Source organism: Erythrolamprus reginae, chromosome 4 (genome assembly GCF_031021105.1).
Source record: "Erythrolamprus reginae isolate rEryReg1 chromosome 4, rEryReg1.hap1, whole genome shotgun sequence".
NCBI lineage: Eukaryota > Metazoa > Chordata > Lepidosauria > Squamata > Dipsadidae > Erythrolamprus > Erythrolamprus reginae.
The window spans coordinates 72,570,975-72,592,286 of NC_091953.1; the positions used below are offsets into that span (position 1 = coordinate 72,570,975).

At 45.3% G+C, this 21,312-nt stretch overlaps 1 protein-coding gene across 1 annotated transcript in view; it reads left to right on the plus strand.

The window, feature by feature from the left end:
* Nucleotides 1–21,312, plus strand: part of LOC139167142 (dystrophin-like) — a 1,540,372-nt gene that overhangs the window by 357,418 nt on the left and 1,161,642 nt on the right. The window contains exons 18-20 of the mRNA XM_070751563.1: nt 9,237–9,382; nt 9,480–9,692; nt 10,632–10,745. Coding sequence (XP_070607664.1) covers nt 9,237–9,382; nt 9,480–9,692; nt 10,632–10,745 — 473 coding nt within the window. The remainder of the gene's footprint in view (nt 1–9,236; nt 9,383–9,479; nt 9,693–10,631; nt 10,746–21,312) is intronic.

Sequence of the window (21,312 nt, forward strand, 5' to 3'; positions counted from 1 at the left end):
GAAAAAAGTGGAAGGAAGAGAGAAGGAAAGAAAGGGAGAGAGAAAGAAAGAGAGAAGACAGGAAGGAAGAGAGAGTGAGAGAGGGAAAGAAAGAAAGAGTGAGAGAGGAGAGAGGAAGAGAGAGAGAGTGAGAGAGAGGAAGAAAGCAAGAGAGAGAAAGGAGTGGAAGGAAGAGAGAGGGAGAGAGAAATGATAGAAAAAAGGGGGGAAGAGAAATGAGAAAATGATTGAGGCAGAGAATGACAGGAAAGAGAGAGAAATAGAGAGAGAAGTGACTCTTGATTTAAAGCATATGGTAAAAGCACTTAAATAATAACAGAGAAAAAACCCCCAGCCCTCACCTGTTTTTATTAATAGTTATGTTTTTGGATTTGCTGGTTGTTTTAGTTTTAATAGTAATAGAGTTTGGTTTTGTTTTATTATTAATTTATTTTAATAAAAAAGTAGAGATTTTATTTATTTATTTATTTATTTATTTATTTATTTATTTATACTCCTATGCCGCCCAGTCCCAAGGGGACTGCTGCTCAGACACTATACTTTTCCGCCGCTTCTTTCTTCTCCGCCTCGCCTCCGCTACTCCCGCTGCCACCTTTGCTCTCCCCGCCGGGGGTAGTCTTATACGGCGAGTATATCTCAAATTCTATATTTTAACTGGAAAAGTTAGGGGGTCGTCTTATACACCCAGTCGTCTTATATGCCGGAAAATACGGTATATATATATATTCTCTGCCTTACAAGGCAGAGGCCCCCGAATCAAATCCCAGTAAGGGTATGGCTACCTGATGAGGACAGAACAAGGCCAAAATAGCGCTATCCTAGTCTCCCTTAATTTTAAAAATTCAGCAAAAACATGTGATATATATATATGATGGTCTTGGTATATTCGGGTTTCTTCCCCTGTAGGATTTAGAGCTTTCTGGCAACATTTCAATGAGGTCCCACTCATCATCTTCAGGCTGGTGCTTTGGTCCTTTTACCAGGGCGAACACAGCGAGACCTGAGCTGCCTTCCCTCTATATATCACCCCCAATCCACAAACATTAACTAATCAGCATACTTCAGTTACATCAACGACCCTAGGTGTTACCCCACTGACTCACCAGGAAGTTTCAACACAGCTTCCAGCTGCTGAGCCATCAAACCACACCCACCCACCAATATTTATAGAGGGAAGGCAGCTCAGGTCTCGCTGTGTTTGCCCTAGAACAAGAACAGAAGCACCAGCCTGAAGATGACGAGTGGGACCTCGTCGAAACGTCGCCAGAAAGCTCTAAATCCTACACGGGAAGAAACCCGAGTATACCAAGACCGTCATACCTGTACCCATGAAAATATTTGTTTGTGAAACATGGCTGAACTCTTCATATCCTGACTCCATCATCACACAAAGTAACTACCTGGTCTTCCGGTCTGACCGCGACTCCCGCAGAGGGGGTGGTGTAGCCATATTTTACAAAAGCTCACTCAACCTAAAAAACATTCAAGTTATACAAGATCTCATCCTCCCTGAAAGCCTAGTTTGCGACATTTCCCTCAACACTACACTCCGTTTCCTTCTGTGCTACAGAGCTCCAAACTATGACATTACCCATGCAACTAAACTAACCTCCCTCCTAACTTGGGCAACCTCCTGCCCCCATCCTATTATCTTCCTTGGTGACCTCAACCTACCACACATCAACTGGTCACTAAACGAATGCTCCACTGAACCTATACATACCGCTATCTATAATGCCGTCACCAGCCTAGGACTAGAACAATTAGTATCAAACAACACCAGACTCAACAACTGCCTCGATCTCATATTATGCAACAGCAAAAGTGCTATCTATGGACTGCACACAAAAGAACCTTTTTCCAACAGCGACCACAGCATGATCAACTTCAACCTCAACCTACATCATCTAAACACTCACATGAAGTATGCGGCGCCTAAGTACAATTTCAGGAAAGCCAACTATGAACTCATAGACGCCAATCTCTCATTTATTAACTGGCAATCCTTGTTCTCTAACTGCATCACCATTGATGACCTCTACAACACGTTCTTACACCAAATTAATAGACTTATAGATCTGCATGTTCCACTCACCTCTCCTAGAAGAAAACGAAAAAATAATGTACCAGTCTCGATAAAGAAACTACAAACCAAAAAAAGATCCCTCTGACGTAGAAATAAAAAAGGCCCAGTAACCAACTTTAAAAGCCGCTACAGAAGTATATGCCAACAAATAAAAGTAGAATGTCTCAACTATCACAGTGAACAAGAGGAAAACCTCCTACGTACCAAATCTAACCGTGCCTTCTACAACTTCGTCAACAACAAACTTAACGACTCCAGACCTATTCTACCTCTCGTAGGACCCAACAACAAAGAATACCACGATGACCCATCCAAAGCTAACCTCTTCAACTCCTTTTTTGGCTCCGTTTTTGTTAACAGTAATGGCTCATCCCCCCCTTCGCAAATCGCATTCCAAACTCATTAAAAAACCTAACCCAAATCATCTTCACTATAGACTACGTTGAAAAAGCAATCCGTGACCTCAAACCTTCCCTATCTGTTGGTCCAGATGGTCTTTGTGCATACTTCCTAAGAAAACTTTCTTCTGCCATAGCTGAACCCCTAAGCATTATCTTCCAAAAATCCTTCAGGACCAGCACTCTCCCCAAGCTGTGGTCAAAAGCAGTAGTCATCCCCATTTTCAAAAAAGGAGACCCATCACTAGTTGACAACTACAGACCAATATCACTATGCTGCGTCCCTTGTAAAATCATGGAATCAATCATAAATCGATCAATCACCCTTTACTTAGAATCTAATAACCTACTATCAAAAAAACAATTTGGATTCATAAAGAAACTATCCTGCAACCTACAACTACTTCACTGCAAAAACATCTGGACTACCCACCTTGATCAAGGAAAATCCATCGATGCAATTTATATCGACTTCTGCAAAGCCTTTGACTCAGTGGTTCATGACAAACTTCTCCTAAAACTCAAATCCTATGGCATCTCAGGACTCCTCCACAACTGGATTACTGCATTCCTGTCAAACAGGCAACAAGTTGTCAAAATCGGAAGCGCCATTTCCACTCCTGTCCCTGTCAAAAGCGGCATTCCCCAAGGCAGCGTACTAGGTCCTACTCTTTTCATCCTATACATCAATGACCTCTGTGATAATATCACAAGCAACTGTGTGCTTTTTGCCGACGATGTGAAACTTTTCAACACCACTGACAACACACTCACTCTCCAAAAAGACCTTGACTTTGTTTCAGATTGGTCTAACACCTGGCAACTTCAAATATCAACCAACAAATGCTCTACCCTCCACATTGGCAAAAAGAATCCAAACCTCGCATATGAACTGAATAAACAAATTCTCGCAGCCAACCCACACTCAGTAAAAGACCTTAGAATACTAATATCAAACGACCTAAGTGCTAAAGCCCACTGCAACAATATCGCCAAAAAGGCTTCCAGAGTTGTTAACCTGATCCTACGTAGCTTCTGCTCTGGCAATCTCACACTACTGACTAGAGCCTACAAAACCTATGCCAGACCCATTCTCGAATACAGTTCATCTGTCTGGAACCCTCACCACATCTCAGACATCAACACCATTGAAAATGTCCAAAGATATTTCACCAGAAGAGCCCTTCACTCCTCCACTCGAAACAGAATACCCTACGAAAATAGACTATCTATCCTGGGTCTTGAAAGCTTAGAAATGCGGCGTCTAAAACACGATTTAAGTATTGCCCACAAGATCATATGCTGCAACGTCCTCCCAGTCAATGACTACTTCAGCTTCAACCGCAACAACACAAGAGCACGCAACAGATTCAAACTTAATATTAACCGCTCCAAACTTGACTGTAAAAAATATGACTTTAACAATCGAGTTGTCAAAGCGTGGAACTCATTACCGGACTCAATAGTGTCAACTCCCAACCTCCAACACTTCTCCCTTAGACTCTCCACGATTGACCTCTCCAGGTTCCTAAGAGGCCAGTAAGGGGCGTATATAAGTGCACTGATGTGCCTATCGTCCCCTGTCCAATTGTCTTTCCTTATCTCATTTATCATATATATTCTCTCCTTATCTATATCTATCTATCTATCTATCTATCTATCTATCTATCTATATATTATATATATATCATATATATTCTCTCCTTATCTCTTATATCATATATATTCTCTCCCTCCCATCTACTTCTCTTCTTTTTACTTTCTATCGTTATATATATTACTTAATGTCTATTCTCTTCCATATGTATTGTATATTGCAGAGGTCCCCAACCGCCGGTCCGCGGACCGGGCCCGGGCCGTTGGGGTTTTCCAGCCGGTCCGCGGCGGCTCTGCCCTCCCGGCAGAGGACATTATGCAGGACAGGGTGGGGCGTCGGGCAGGGCGGGGAGAATCAGGAGGCTCCTTTGGCGGCTGGGGGCTGCCTGGCTTTGTGATTTTGGCTGGGGGGGGAGTTAGGAAGGTCCTACTTCTCCCCCCCAGCCAAAAACTCAAAGCCTATCTGCTGGATACGGGCGATGAGTGGGACGAGCGGCGCCGAAGCCGGTGGCTGTGGCAGCTGCTGCAAGAGGCTTCCGCGCCGCTCTGTCCCACTCATCGCCCGTATCCAACAGATAGGCTTTGAATTTTTAGCTGGGGGGGGAGAAGTAGGACCTTCCTAACTCCCCCCCCAGCCAAAATCACAAAGCCAGGCAGCCCCCAGCCGTGAGGTGCCCCCTCCCCTCCCATGGAGCCCTGCCCTGTTTGGTGCCCGCTGGCCGGGCAACGGCCTCCCTCCCTCCCTGCCTCGTGTTTGCAGAGCTCCGCCGGGCAAAATTCGGACGCCTTCCGGGCGCACGCACACATCCACACCTCCACCCCCCCGGGAGGAATTCGCCCCCTGCCTAGAATTGGCCAGCCCAGCAACGCTGCCCTGCTCCCTTCGGAGGTGCGGAGAGGGCGGGGAGAGGAATTTAACCCCGAAAGTGGCCGGGGTTGCGCAGAAATTCCCCCAACCTTCGCTGGTTTCGGGCCAGGGAAGAGGGGGCCATGTTTACCTGGCTGATTCGGGGATGAGAGACCACCAGGAGCTCCGCAAGGCTGCGTGACTTGGATTGGGAAGTCCGAAAAAGACCCCCGGGATGGGTGAGTGGAGGGAGAGGGAGAAAGAGAGAGGGAGAGAGGGGGGAGAAAGAGAGAAAGAGATAGCAAGAGAGGGAGAGAGAGAAAGAGAGAGGGAGAGAGGGGGGAGAGAGAGAGAAAGAGAGGGAGAAGGAGAAAGAGAGAGGGAGAGAGGGGGGAGAAAGAGAGAGAAAGAGATAGCAAGAGAGGGAGAGAGAGAAAGAGAGAGGGAGAGAGGGGGAGAGAAAGAGATAGCAAGAGAGGGAGAGAGAGAAAGAGAGAGGGAGAGAGGGGGGAGAGAGAGAGAAAGAGAGGGAGAGGGAGAAAGAGAGATGGAGAGAGGGGGAGAGAGAGAAAGAGAGGGAGAGGGAGAAAGAGAGAGGGAGAGAGGGGGGAGAAAGAGAGAGAGGGAGAGAGAGAAAGAGAGAGGGAGAGGGGGGATAGATAGCAAGAGAGGGAGAGAGAGAAAGAGAGAGGGAGAGAGGGGGGAGAGAAAGAGATAGCAAGAGAGGGAGAGAGAGAAAGAGAGAGGGAGAGAGGGGGGAGAGAGAGAGAAAGAGAGGGAGAGGGAGAAAGAGAGATGGAGAGAGGGGGGAGAGAGAGAAAGAGAGGGAGAGGGAGAAAGAGAGAGGGAGAGAGGGGGGAGAAAGAGAGAGAGGGAGAGAGAGAAAGAGAGAGAGAGGGAGAGGGGGGATAGATAGCAAGAGAGGGAGAGAGGGAAAGAGGGGGGAGAGAGGGGGCAGAGAAAGAGAGAGGGAGAGAGAGAGAGGAGATAAAGGAAGAGGAGAGATAGAAAGGAAGAGAGAGAAAGAAAGAGGGATAGAAAGAGAGTGAGAGATGCTCAGTGAGCCTTTCTTTGAAGTTGCCTTTCTTTCTTTCTTTCTTTCTTTCTTTCTCTCTTTCTTTTGCTCTCTTGCTCTCTTGCTCTTTCATTCTTTTTTCTCTCTCTTGCTTTCTTTCTTTCTCTTGCTTTCTCTCCTTCCTTCCCTCCTTCCATTTCTTTCATTCCCCCTCTCTATTTTTATTTCTCTTTCATTTTCTTTCTTGCTTTCTTTCTTGCTCTTTTTCTTTCTCTCTTTTACCTTCCCTTCCTCTATTTCTTCTTTTCTTTCTCCTTCCTACCTTCTTCCCTCCCTCCCTTCCTTCAGTCTTTCCTCTCTTACTCTCCCCTTTCATAAGTTTCCTTGCTTCCTTCCTCTGTTCCTGTCCCTTCCCTCTTTCTTTCTTTCTTTCTTTCTTTCTTTCTTTCTTTCTTTCCTCCTTCATTCATGAAGGTAGCCTCCATTTCTTGCTTTCCTTTTCCTTCCTCCCTTCTTTCCTCCCTCATTCCCTTCTTTCACTCCTTCCTCTCTTACTCTCCCCTTTCACCCCTCCCCAAAGAAGGTAAATTTCATACATAATTGGTATGTCGCAAAATAAAGTAGTTTTAAAATGGTGGGGAGGGGGGCCCCCAGACACTTAGGCTGTATGGGGCCCCAAAATTCCTGATGGCGGCCCTGGCTCCACCCCTCCATAACCCCACCCCCATATGACCAAAGCCCCCCCCCCCCCACCGGGCCATGGAAAACTGGTCTAGCTTAAAGCCGGTCCCTGGTGCAAAAAAGGTTGGGGACCTCTGGTATATTGGACAAAGAATAAATAAAAAATAAAAAAAATAAAAATAAACTGAGTCTGTTGCATCAGCCGGATCTGACGTTCTTTTAGGGAGGGGGAGTACTTTCTTCTTCTCCACTTTCTCTCAGTCTTAACTTTCACAGTTTAAGATCCCTTTTACCAGCCAAAACAGTCCAGTCTCTCTCCACCTTCCCTGCTTTTAATCTGGTTTATTCTGTCTTGCCTGATAAAGGTCTTCCTTTTACTCCTTTACTCCTTTACTCCTTCCTTTTACTCCACCCTGCTCCACTCACTTTCAGTTATTGTAGCTGTCAGATTTAACAATATGCACCTCCTTCCACGTCACTTCGCTCCGATCGTAGCCATCTCTACCTTCTGTGTCTCTGCCGTCTCCACAGCCGTCTGCTGGTCTGCCAAAACTATTCCTACTTCGCTCTGCTCCACTCCACTCGTCCTCCAGGGATTCCTTTATTCTCCACTTGCAATACACACTTTTCTGTTTCACTCGCAATACACACTTTCCATATTGTCGTCTCTCACTTTACTGTCTCCAATCAATCTCTCCAGCAGGAAAATTGAGAGCCCCAGTCATTTCTGGGCTCAAATCACTCAAATCACTTTCGTGTAAAGTAGTTTTTAATAGGTAATCTCTCTCCCTCCAGCCACAATTCTCACGCTTCCTGACACGGTGACATCTTATCTCTGTTTCTCTCACTGCTTATCGGCTATTAGCAATGTGGGGTTTCCCCCTCTGTTTTGAGCACAGTTCACGCACCTCTTAAGAGATTCAGAGTTTTCAGTCAGAGTTACCTTCAATCACGTCTATCGATCGTGTTGTTTACTTGCCGATTCATTCAGGAATGCAAAAATCTCGCTTCTTCCGCTGTTACTGGGGCTGTCACAGTACTGAAGCAATCAGCATGACTGACTGCGCTCCCCTTTTCGGAGTTGCAAGCTAAGTCCTTGCTTTGCGTTTGGTGATTGCCTTTCACCAAAACGCTCGCTGGAAGCTTTACTTTCTCATCTACCTCTCCGTGGTTGATGAGCCCTGGTATGGGTCTCCGATTGCAGGGGATTTGGGCTTAGAGCAGTGATTTTCAACCTTTTTTGAACCGCGGCACATTTTTTACATTTACAAAATCCTGGGGCACACCACCAACCAAAATGACACAAAACGACACTCTAAGACACTCTCCTCTCTTTTTCCATCCCTGTCTCCTCCCCCTCTTGTGTGTGTACTCTTGAACCATTTCCAAAAACAGGTGAGGGCTGGGGGGGTTTCTCTCTTATTTTTTGGGTGCTTTTTATCATATGCTTTAAATCAAGAGTCACTTCTCTCTCTCTCTTTTGTTTCTCTCTCTTTCCTCTCATTCTCTGTCTCAATCGTTTTCTCATTTCTCTTTTTTCCTCCCCTTTTTGCTCATTTCTCTCTCCCTTCCTCTCCTTTTCTCTCTCTCTTGCTTTCTATCTCTTTCTCTCTCTCTCTTGCTCTCTTTCTCTCTCTTTCTCTCTCTCTTTCTCTCTCTCTCTCACTTGCTTTCTCTCTCTCACTCTTTCTCTCTCAGCAAAAAGTTGTGAGACCAGAACCTGAGCTTCCTTCTTCGCGGCACACCTGACCATGTCTCGCGGCACACTAGTGTGCCACGGCACACTGGTTGAAAAACACTGGCTTAGAGAACAGAGCCCTGTTCTCTTCCACCCGCTCGTTGTGGCTCCACCCCGGTTCTCGGCCACAGTGATTTTTAAAGGGACTGAAATCTCCCTTTTTAAGAAACTAAACTTTGAAGTTTCATCAGTGAATGAAAGAAAGAAATGTTAAGAACTTCAACCACATTTTATTTTCACAAATAAAACCAAGAATTAACATGAAAGTTAAAGTATAGAGGGGGGAAAATGAAACAGAACAGAAACAACTTAAATTGGAAAAATATAATGAAACAGATAGAAAATATAAGGAATATCTTGCATGAAACCAGTGTAGTCCAGTGCTAAAGTTTTTCTGATATTTATAATTATCTAGTGCTTAGGTAAAGCGGGCCCTTTCTGGATGTATTCCTGAAGCTAGCATAAACTGGGCTGGAGATTATTTCTTTCCTCTTGAAATTAGATGTCAGAAAGACTGTCATTTGATAATAGGTTTAACATTATCAGAAGTAGGATAATGACCCTTAGGTTACAAACCTTCAGTCTTTATAAGTAAAAACCAGCACATTAAATAAACTTCAAATGTATACTTGGAAAAGTACATAGAAAAAAAAGGAGACAGACAGGACCTGAAATACACTACACTTAATTTACTTTGCTGAGTGGAATTGGCTAAAGATAAACTATTTTTCCTCTCTTTTTGGAGATTATTGGAGAGCTATTGTTCATTGTACGTATATTAAAAAGGAGGTATTAATTTGTTTTTATTCACAATAAAATATAACTGTTGAATTAAATAAAACAGGATTTCTTTACTTTTCTCACCTCTTGTGCAGCTTTTGATATTTTGCCATCTGCACAGTATAAAGAAATTATGAACAAAATTCTGTTGTGGATACAACAATCAGAAACAAAGCTCTCCGTCCCACAAGTTACTGTCACAGATTTAGAAACAATGGAGAAAAGGCTCAGGGAGCTAAAGGTAAACAGAAAAATACTGTCTTGCATATCAACCCTAAGATTTAATGCAAAAGCCTGACTTGACAGAAGTTAAAAATTGATAATTTCACATATCACAGGCCTTACAAAGTTCTCTGCAAGAACAACAAAACGAAATCAATTATTTAAGCACAACTGTGGAAGAGATGTATAAGAGAGCTCCTGCAGGGGTCTGTCAGAAGTACCAGTCAGAAACTGAGGTAATCGTTAATCGTTGGAAGAAGTTGTCAACTCAGCTGGTGGGAAATTGTCACAAACTTGAGGAACAGATAACAAAGTTGAAGCAGTTCCAGGTTGGTTGAAGTTGGTTTTTTGTGGATTAAATTTTACTAGATAATATTGCCAAGAGACTTCTATCTGAGGCAAAATGAGTGCTTTCTTGTTTTTATGTGCTTAAATTGTAGAATGGCAAAAAATCAAGTTTACTAAAATACTATTGAAGGTTGTTATGCTATGGATAAACTATAATATACAGTGATACCTTGTCTTACGAAATTAATTGGTTTCAGGACGAGGTTCGTAAGGTGAAAAGTTTGTAAGACGAAACAATGTTTCCCATATAAATCAATGGAAAAGCGATTAATGCATGCAAGCCCAAAATTCACCCCTTTTGCCAGTCGAAGCACGCATTTTTGCACTGGTGGGATTCCCCTGAGGCTTCCCTCCATGGGAAACCCCACCTCCGGACATGCCAGCCAAAGCACCCACTTTCGCGCTGCTGGGATTCCCCTGCTAGGATTCCCCTGCAGCATCGCAAAATCTGGAGGCGAGGTTTTCCATGGAGGGGAGCCTCAGGGGAATCCCACCAGCACGAAAACAGGCGCTTCAGTTGGCAACGGAAGTCCAGAGGCGGGGCATCCCAGCAGTGGCGGTGGGTTTGTAAGGTGAAAATAGTTTGGAAGAAGAGGCAAAAAAAATCTTAAACCCCGGGTTCATGTCTCGAAAAGTTCGTATGATGAGGGGTTTGTAAGACGAGGTATCACTGTATTACATATATGTCGGTGTGTTTTTATTTGCATAAAATACACACACACACACACACACACACACACTCTGAGGCTTATTTTAAAAACTAGAAGTAAATTATTTTTTGATACAACACGTATATGTGATTAATATATTTTTAATTTTTATTATTTTTAAAGATAATTTTATATTTTGTTGAGATTATCACCAGATTTAGTCACAATGGAATACTTTCATGCAGTGCAATGCTCTCTTTTCAAAACCAGAATGACATAAAAACCCTTAAAAAATGGATGGCTGAAATGGATATTTTTCTAAATGAAGACTGGCCAGCACTTGCAGTTTCAGAAGCACTAGAGAAACAATTAGAACAGTGTACAGTAAGTTTCCATCTTATGCTCTATTTCATGGATGTAAATATCATGTCATAACAGTTGTACAAATACAATTAATTTCATTTTGTATATGTGGGTTTATATCTCTGTTTAGGAAAAGTGTGTGAGATATCTGTGCAGCTATAGCTTCTATCGGATTATTGTAGACTTTTTTTTTCATTTTATCATTATTTTAAATGGTCTTAATTTCAGTATGTTTTCTTTGTTTCTTTTTCAAGAAATATGGTTAAAACTGCATATACAAACAATAAAATTGAGTATTTTTCTTTAAATTATGGGTTTCTATGTAGTAGATGTCGGGGTTACAAATACTATCCAAAATTAAATCAGAATCCAAAGCAAATTATTCCTCAAAATTCCAATTTATTAATAGAGCCATGTTGGCACATCTGGATGAAACCCAAATTTGAAGTCTTCCGAACTTCACCACCCAGTTGAAAGTTCAAGTCCTTATCCCCACATTAAAAATCCATCACATTATCCAATCTTCTATTGCCATGCTGGCAAAGTCCACCTGTCTCTTTCCATGCAGGTACAGAGGTGCAGAGACAAAGGATTACCTTGGCTTTCTAGAAAGAATTTGCTACAGCTACATACTAACAATCTCATAAAATCCCCCCTCCCACTTTCTCACAGGAGAAAATGCATAGTGAAATAGTATAAAGTGTGGCAGGCCTAAACTTCCCAATAAAATGGCTTCATCCCAACAGGTGGCCTCCTCTCAGAAGAAAATTATGTCCTAAAGGAGAGAGAAATTAACATACGGGGTTAATACAGCATCACTAACCACCCCCACCCCCCGCGGACACTTTGGCTTATCCAGATATTTATCAAGGAATTGTTTTACTAATCTGTCAGCTTTCATATTACAACTTTTTACCCATGTAGCTTCAGACAAAGGATACCCCTTCCAATGTACTAAATATTGTAAATGAGCCCTATATTTTCTGGAGCCTAAAATCTTCTTCACTTTGTAATGAGTTCTCCCCTTGTATGACTACTGGAGGAGAGGGTGGTTGGGTTTGTGGCCTTAAGCTTGACGTAATCACAGGTTATAATAAACTGCAATGGAAAACAGGGTGAATCTTTCCCAATATTCTAGGCAATTCAAGCTGAACTGTGACTTAACTATTGTGAAAGGATCCAAAACTTTGGCCCTAGTGTCTTGCTAGACATTCTCAGCCGGATATATTTGGTAGGCAAGAAAGCTTGGTCCCCCACTCAGAAGGGGGACTGGAGCAATCGGTGCTTGTCAGCTTGCTTCTTTTAGGCTCCTGCCGCTTCAGTTAGAGATAGGGGTGGGCTACTGCCTGGATGGGGGGGGGGGAGTAGACACAGTGGGGTAGTGAAAATGGAGCTCCACCCCAGAGCTACCAATTTGCACTGAAAGATGTTGAAAGAAAATGCAGTGCGTCCTGGATAAGCCACGCCCATAGTGTGGTAATAAAAGTTTTGGTAGCCCTTCACTGATTAGAGACATTAGAGATTTCTTGGGGTAGTTCAGGTATGGGGACAAATTCCATGCAACTGGTACCCTGAAAAGGAGTTAGTCCAACTGCTGCTATGGACAGCATTGTTGTATGCTACTTCAGCAAAGGGTAGCAAGTCTGACCAATTGTCCAGCTGGTAATCCATATAACAATCTATTTATTTATTTATTTATTTTGTCCAATACACAATGAGGGTTTTAGTGGGTATATATACATACACATAGTAAAATACATGATGAAGGTTATAGAGGAGATACTCATAGTAAAATATATCTAAGAAAGAATAGAAAAGAAGATATAGTAATAGAACATATCAATGAAAGAATAGAAGAAGAGATATAGGAATAGAAGAAAGGTATAGGAGATATAGGAGAGCAATAGGACAGGGGACGGAAGGCACTCTAGTGCACTTGTACTTGCCCCTTACTGACCTCTTAGGAATCTGGATAGGTCAACCATAGATAATCTAAGGGTAAAGTGTTGGGGGTTTGGGGAGGACACTATGGAGTCCGGTAATGAGTTCCACGCTTCGAAAGCTCAGTTACTGAAGTCATACTGTTTACAGTCAAGTTTGGAGCGCTTAATATTAAGTTTAAATCTGTTGTGTGCTCTTGTGTTGTTGTGGTTGAAGTAGTCACCGACAGGCAGGACATTGCAGCATATGATCTTGTGGGCAATACTTAGATCTTGTTTAAGGCATCTTAGTTCTAGGCTTTCTAGGCCCAGGATTGAAAGTCTAGTCTCGTAGGGTATTCTATTTCGAGTGGAGGAGTGAAGGGCTCTTCTGGTGAAGTATCTTTGGACATTTTCAAGGGTGTTAATGTCTGAGATGCGATATGGGTTCCAAACAGATGAGCTGTATTCGAGGATGGGTCTGGCAAAAGTTTTGTAAGCTCTGGTAAGTAGTGTGAGATTGCCAGAGCAGAAACTACGTAGGATTAGGTTTACAACTCTTGAAGCTTTCTTGTCTATGTTGTTGAAGTGGGCTTTGGCACTTAAATCTTTTGTTATTAGTATACCAAGGTTTTTAACCGAGTGGGGATTATCTGTGATAATTTGATTATTCAGTTCGTATTTGGAGTTCAGATTCTTTTTGCCGATGTGTAGGACAGAGCATTTGATAGTTGAGATTTGGAGTTGCCATGTGTTAGACCACTCAGAAACAGAGTTCACGTCTTTTTGGAGAGTAGTTGTGTTATTGGTGGTGTTGAAGAGTTTTACATTGTCAGCAAAGAGGACACAGTTGCTTGTGATGTAATCGCAAAGGTCATTGATGTAGAGAATGAAGAGCGTTGGTCCCAGTACACTACCTTGGGGAACATTGCTTTTAACTGGGACAGGGGTGGATATGGTGCTACCTATTTTGATCACTTGTTGTCTGTTTGACAGGAATGCTGTAATCCAGCTATGGAGGGATCCTGAGATGCCATTGGTTTTGAGTTTTAGGAGTAGTTTGTTGTGGACCACAAAGGCTTTGCAGAAGTCGATATAAATTGCATCTATAGATTTCCCTTGATCTAGATGAGTTATCCATATATTTTTGCAGTGGAGGAGCTTCAGGTTGCAGGATAGTTTTTTTCTGAAACCAAATTGTTTGTTACAGAGCAAATTATTAGTTTCTAGATGGAGAGTAATTGATTTATTTATAATTGATTCCATGACCTTGCATGGGACGCAGCATAGTGAAATTGGTTCTGTAGTTATTGACAAGAGAGGGGTGATAACTTGGGTGTTAACATGTGCTGCCATCTCGTCCAGTTGGGAGGAAATGGTGGGGTACACTTCCTGTCATTCTGTGGCTTTCTGAATAAAGTGTCTGCCAGTAGGTTCTTCCCCAGGATGTGTTTAAGCTCGAATTTAAATCTCATTGTGCCCAATGGACTTTTTTTGGTATCAGTTTCCTGGGACACTTCAAGGTTTTGAGGGTTTTGTGATCAGTCTGCACTTTGAATGGCACTTTGCCTTCTTCTAGGAATTGTCTCCAGGTGAGCACAGACTCGGGCCGGCTCACAACAGTGATAAAAACAATACATAATGACAAATCTAATAATTAGAATCTAAAATATCATGCTTGACGACAGAGGTGGGTTTTAAGGAGTTTACCAAAGGAAAGGAGGGTGGGGGCAGTTCTAATCTCTGGAGGGAGCTGATTCCAGAGGGTCAGAGCCACCACAGAGAAGGCTCTTCCCCTGAGTCCCGCCAGATGACATTGTTTAGTTGACGGGACCCAGAGAAGACCAACTCTGTGGGACCTAACCGGCCACTGGGATTCGTGCGGCAGAAGGTGGTCTCGCAGTTATCCTGGTCTGGTGCCATGAAGGGCTTTATAGGTAATAACCAACACTTTGAATTGTGACCGGAAATTGATCGGCAACCAATGCAGACTGCGGAGTGTTGGAGTAACATGAGCACATTTGGGAAAGCCCATGATTGCTCTTGCAGCTGCATTCTGCACGATCTGAAGTTTCCGAACACTCTTCAAAGGTAGCCCCATGTAGAGAGCATTACAGTAGTCGAACCTCAAGGTGATGAGGGCATGAGTGACTGTGAGCAGTGACTCCCGGTCCAAATAGGGCCTCAACTGGTGCACCAGGTGAACCTGGGCAAACGCCCCCCTCGCCACAGCAGCAAGATGTTTCTCTAATGTGAGCTGTGGATTGAGGAGGATGCCCAAGTTGCGGACCCTCTCGGAGGGGTCAATAATTCCCCCCCCCGGGGCTATGGACAGAGAGATGGAATTGTCCTTGGGAGGCAAAACCCACAGCCACTCTGTCTTATCCGGGTTGAGTTTGAGTCTGTTGACACCCATCCAGGCCCCAACAACCTCCAGACACTGGCACATCACTTCCACTGCTTCGTTGACTGGACATGGGGTGGAGATGTAAAACTGGTATCATCAGCGTACTGATGATACCTCACCCCATGCCCTTGGATGATCTCACACAGCGGTTTCATGTAGATATTAAATAGCAGGGGGGAGAGGACCAACCCCTGAGGCACCCCACAAGGGAGAGACCTCGGGGTCGACTTCTGACCCCCCACTAACACCGACTGTGACCGACCAGAGAGGTAGGAGGAGAACCACTGAAGAACAGTGCCTCCCACTCCCAACCTCTCCAGCCAGCGCAGTAGGATATCATGGTCGATGGTATTAAAAGCTGCTGAGAGATCAAGGAGCACCAGGACAGAGGATAAACCTCTGTCCCAGTCCCACCAGAGATCATCCATCAATGCGACCAAAGCAGTTTACGTGCTGTAAACGGGCCTGAAACCTGACTGTTGAGGACCTAGATAATCGGCTTCTTCCAAGGACTTCTGGAGCTGGAGCGCCACCACCTTCTCGACAACCTTCCCCATAAAGGGAAGGTTGGAAACTGGACGATAGTTATTAAGTACGGCTGGGTCCAGAGAAGGCTTCTTGAGAAGGGGATCGCACAAATGCCTCCTTATAAGGAGCCGGAAAGGACCCCCTCCCCAAGGAAGCGTTGACAATCTCCTGGATCCAGCTCCGTGTCACCTCCCTGCTGGCCGAAACCAGCCAGGAGGGACACGGATCCAGTAAGCAGGTGGCGGAACTCACAGCTCCAATGGCCTTGTCCACTTCATCAGGTGTCACCAGATCAAACTCTTCCCAGACAGATGGACAAGTATCGGCCCCAGTCACCTCGACTGACTCGTTGTCAGTCGACTCTGCAATCCAATCGGAGTTGAGGTCCGCCCGAATCCGAGCAATTTTATCAGCGAAAAATGTGTTAAAGTCCTCGGCACTACTCTGCAAGGGCTACCCAACTCCCCCCTGGTTAAGAAGGGAGCGGGTTACCCTAAACAGAGCGGCCGGGCGAGATTCCGCTGATGCAATCAAGGCAGCATGGTATGCGCATCTTGCCGCCTTGAGCGCCACTTTGTAAGTCTTAATATGAGCTCTTACAAGTGTTTGATTGAATTCAGACTTACTCTTCCTCCATCGCTTCACTAGACGTCTCTTCTGGCGTTTCAACTCCCGGAGTTCCTCGTTGAACCATGGAGCTCTACGGGGTCTAGTGCTGCGGAGAGGTCGCAATGGCGCAATCCGATCAAGAGCCTCTCCTGCAGCCTTGTTCCAGGCCTCAGCAAGAGACTCTGCCGAACTGTGGATGAGTGTATCTGGAATAACCCCAAGCACCCTCTGAAAGCCCTCTGGGCCCATCAGTCATCTGGGGCGGAACCTCCTAATTGGTTCCGCCTCCCTGCGGGGAAGGATTGGAGCCAGGAAGTTAAGCCGCAGTAGAAAATGATCTGACCATGACAAAGGCAACACTTCTAAGCCCCTTTGTCTCAGATCATTGCTCAATTGCCCAGAGAGGAATACCGTGTCGGGTGGGTGCCCCCCCCTCATGAGTCGGACCCTGTACTACTTGAGTCAGGTCCATGGCTGTCATGGTGGCCATGAACTCCTGTGCTAGCCCAGAGGTTTCACCGAGCGACTGTAGGTTGAGGTCCCCCAAGACAATCAGTCTGTGGAACATCACCGCCAGCCCGGCAACCTCCTCGAGCAACACAGGCAGGGCTGTTGACACACAGCTGGGAGGCAGGTACATGAGTAACAAGCCCACCTGAACCCCTAAGTCCAACTTTACCAGGAGGGACTCACAACCCGCAATCTCTGGAGCAACGAGTCTACGCAGGCAAAGGCTCTCCCTGACTATAATAGCCACTCCTCCCCCCCCCTTCCCTGGGGTTGGGGCTGATGCCATATCCGAAACCTGGCTGGGGAAATTTCAGAGAGAGGAACTCCTCCCTCCAGGCCCAGCCAGGTTTCGGTCACACAAGCCAGGTCAGCCTCCTCATCCAGGATCAAATCCCGGATGAGGAGAGCTTTAATGAACAGTATAGGCTTCTTTCTCCCAAGTGGCCCACCTCCTTTCAGCAGTAGTGAGTTTTTTTGAGACATAAGTACACAACAGGAGTTGGCCTTCTTGATTTTTCTGTAATAGCATCGCCACTACAGCTACATCACTGGCATTGGACAGGATTAAAATTGCTGTTCTGGGTCAGGGTGTTGCAGAATAGCCTCCTGGGCAAAGAGCCACTTCAGCTTTTTGAACGCTTTTTGACCTTCCATCATCCACCCAATAGTTTGCTTTGTCTTTGGCTGTTAGGCGATAGCCCAGTCTTTAGCAGTTCGGTTAGTGGCAGTGCCACTTTTGCAAAAGCTTGGATGAATTGCCAATAGAAGTTCACAAAACACAAGAAACTTTGTAATTCCTTGCTGGTGCATGGGGGTTGCCAATCTAGCACTGCTTTCACTTTTCCAGGATCTGTTTCTATCTTTTCACTGGAAATGTGATATCCAAGGTAGTCTAGTGAGATTTTGTGGAATTTGCACTTAGACAATTTTGTGTATAGTTTGGTGGCCAGAGGTTTTTCTAGAACTTGCCGCACTAGCTTCATGTGTTCCTCTAGGGCCGTGATGGTGAACCTATGGCACACGTGCCACAGCTGGCACACGGAGCCATATCGGAGGGCACACAAGACTTTGCCCTGTATCAGCTCTAGCACGCATGCACATTGGCCAGCTAATTTTCGGCCTTCAGAAAGGCCATTTCACCTTTCGGACACTTCAGGGAAGCTGCCCTGAAGCCCCAGAGGCAAAAAAAATCCCCTAACGGACAAATCAGAAGTTTGGAAAAATGTACTTCTGGTTTGCTGTTGTGCTGGGGTTTTTGCACTCCAGAGGGGTCAGGGAAGCTTCTCTGAAGTGCCGGAGTGCAAAAAACCTGTTCTGCATCCTCATATAAAAATATTACAGCTTTTTCCTAGCTCGCTGCCCACCCAGCCTACAAGCCAGCCAGTCAGCCGGCTTGCCAGCATCCCTCCCTCCTTCTCGAGCTCAATGCAGTTTCTGGGATCCAGAACCATAACCTCATTGGAGCCCAGAGAGAGGGGTTGCTGCTTTGGCAGCAAAGACTCTTTTCTGCATTCATATAAGACACATAAACAAAGCCTAACACAGAAATCCCCATTGCTACAAAGGGGCTTCTCCAAATCAACTTTCTCCTGAACGGGTCTAGGCAGGTGGGCGGGTGGGCAGGCCATGAGACAGTTATCCTACTGAAGAATTGGCTGCTTCCCTTCCCTTTGCCAGCCTCTCTTGTGTGAAGTTTGCTTTTCTCTGTGGCTGGGCAGCCTGACGTTGATTGCTCATAACGTGCCGAGCTGAGCTCGAGAGGGAGGCTGGGCAGAGGCAAGCTTAATGGGGAAGAGAGGGAGAGAGCAGGGGAAGGAGGAAGAGAAAATCAAAAAGGGGGAAGAGGGTATTCTCTTCCTTCATGCCCCCCCCCCATGTACTCCCTGCCTCTCTTCTCCGCCCCATCTCCCCCTCTGTAGACTGAGTGGTTGCTTTTCTCCCTGGCTGGGCAGCCCAGCGCTGATTACTTGGAGTGTGCCAAGCTTGAGAGGGAGGCTAGCTTGTAGGCTGGGCGGAGGTGAGCTTAATGGGGAAGAGAGGGAGAGAGAAGGGGAAGGAGGGAGGAAAAAATAGGGAGGAAGGGAGAGAAGGGAAAAGAGAAAATCAGAGAGAGGGGGAGAGGGTCTTCGCTTCCTTCATGCCCCCCCACACACACACACCTGGGAACCTCTTCCACGGCTGCATGTTTCATTCAGGAGAAAGTTGATTTGGAGAAGCCCTTTGGATCAGTGCAATATACCGATGGGGATTTCTGTGTTAGACTTCATTTACGTCTTTCATGTGAATGCAGAAAAGGATCTTTGCTGCCAAAGCAGCCACCCCTCTCTCTGGGGTCCAGAGAGGTTATGGTTCTGGATCCCAGAGACCACGTTGAGCTCAAGAAGGAGGGAGGGATGCTGGCTGGCTGGCTAGCCAGCTTGTAGGCTGAGTGGGTAGTGAGCTAGGAAAAAGCCTTCAATGGGGAAGGTGGATGAAACTATGGCTACAGCCTTGGGGCAGGCGGCGCGGGGGACAAGGCTTTGCAGCTGAACTTGGGGAGTTTGGGTTCCTGTAGGGAATGGCGGGGTGCACTTTTAAATTTTTGCTCCATGATGGGGAGCAAAAGAGTCATGGGGAGTTGCGAAGCCTCAGCGAAGCACTGTTGTTGGGGTGGGGGAGCAGTAGATTGGGCAGAGAGATTGCATTCTGAGGAAGCTCTTTTTTTCTTTGTGGAATTTGGTGCATCTGTTTAGGTCTAAAACAGCACAATGAACAAACTGGAAGTGTGTTTTTCCAAACATCCGGTTTGTCCGTGGGGCATTTTTTTTCAACTACCAGGCTTCAGAAAGGCCTGTGCGCATGCATGGGGACCAGTAGGCTGGTGGATGGTGCACATGCATGGGGGAGGGAAGGGGTATGGACATGTTACACGTGCTAGCCCCCCCCTCCATTTTGGCATGCCAACCAAAAGAGGTTTGCCATTACTGCTCTAGGGTCTCGCTGAAGATGAGAATGTCATCCAAAATAATGAGTGCTTCCTTGTACAGGTGCGGATGGAGTACTTCATTTATGAATTGCATAAAGATCATGGGGGGCCCTTGTAGTCCAAATGCCATGACCCTGAATTAGAAGCTCCCCAGAGTGAAGTTAAAGGTGATCTTCCATTTATCTTCCTCCCTGATGCATAGTAATATGCTTCTCTCAAATCCAGCTTAGTAAATACCTTGCCTTTGGCTAAGGGATTAACAAGTCTTTCATAAGAGGGAGGGGGTATGTGTTTTGAATGCACATGGAATTGATTCCCCAGAAGTCTATGTACAGCCTGACATCCCCCCTCCATCTTTCTTCTCTTTGAAGAGCATGGGGGCTCCACTTGTGATTTGGCTGGCTGGATGAATCCCCATTCCAGATTGGCATCAATGTACAGTATCTCCTTATCTCCTCCATCTGTTTAGGGTTCATGGAGTACATCATTGGTTTGGGGAGTGTTGCCCCCTGCACAAATTCTATTGCACAGTCAGTAGGTCTGTGAGGGGGAAGACAGTTGCAACCTTCCTCACTGAAGACCCCTTCTAGGTCCCAGTATTCTAATGGCAACTGCTGGGTGCCTGGGAGGTTGGAATCAACTGCAGGGGCTGAGGGATTTGAAGCTACCTGAAGAAAGCTTCAGGTAGTCCTTAGGGATTTGGGGGGGGGGTGTCTGAGGATAATCCCACATCCAAGTATGGCTCCCCCAACATTTTTGTGGTGAAAGTTATCCCTCTAGCTTCACTTAGAGTGGCTCAAACCAGCTGAAAGAGGTTCGTTTGCATTCAACTGGCATTCCCTCTTTGTGGCCTCTTCAGCTTCCATCATGACTTGGGAAGGCAAGTAGATGGTCTCGATATGAATGGGTGATCCATCATCTATCAACTTCTCTATGGCTTGTTTCTCTTCATCTATTTACCTTGAGTCTTTACACCTTTCATTGCTGGATCAGTGCTGGGGCTCAGGACCCAAACATCATCCTGAGAATTCGGGGTAGATGGGTTCTTTTTAAAGGGAGAATTGGTTAATGTCAGGGTATCAAATAGCATCCAAAATTAAATCAGAGTCCAATGCAATGTATTCCCCAAAATTCCAATTTATCAATAGAGCCATGTTGGCACATCTGGGTGAAACCCGAATCTGAAGTCTTCCAGGCTTCACCACCCAGTTGAAAGTTCAGGTCCTTGACCCCATGCCTACAAATCCATCACATTGTCCAACCTTCTATTGCCATGCTGGCAGAGTCCACCCATCTCCTTCTGTGCAGGTGCAGAGGTGCAGAGACAAAGGATGACCTTGGCTTTCTAGAAAGAATTTGTTATGACTACATACTCCCATTTTCCCACAGGAGAAAATGCATAGTAAAATAGTATAAAGTGTGGCAGGCCTAAACTGCCCAATAAAATGGCTTTGGCCTAATAGTAGAATTATAGTAAATTATATTTGAAATTGACAGTTTGTGTGCACAATTTAGAACATGTATGTATCCATATATCCATTTTCAGTTTTCCCTCCTTAAATTTATATACTGCATTTCTGTTTATATAATTATGCCATAAACTTTTATGTTTTATTTATTGAATCATGTCACATATTATGACATCTTGGG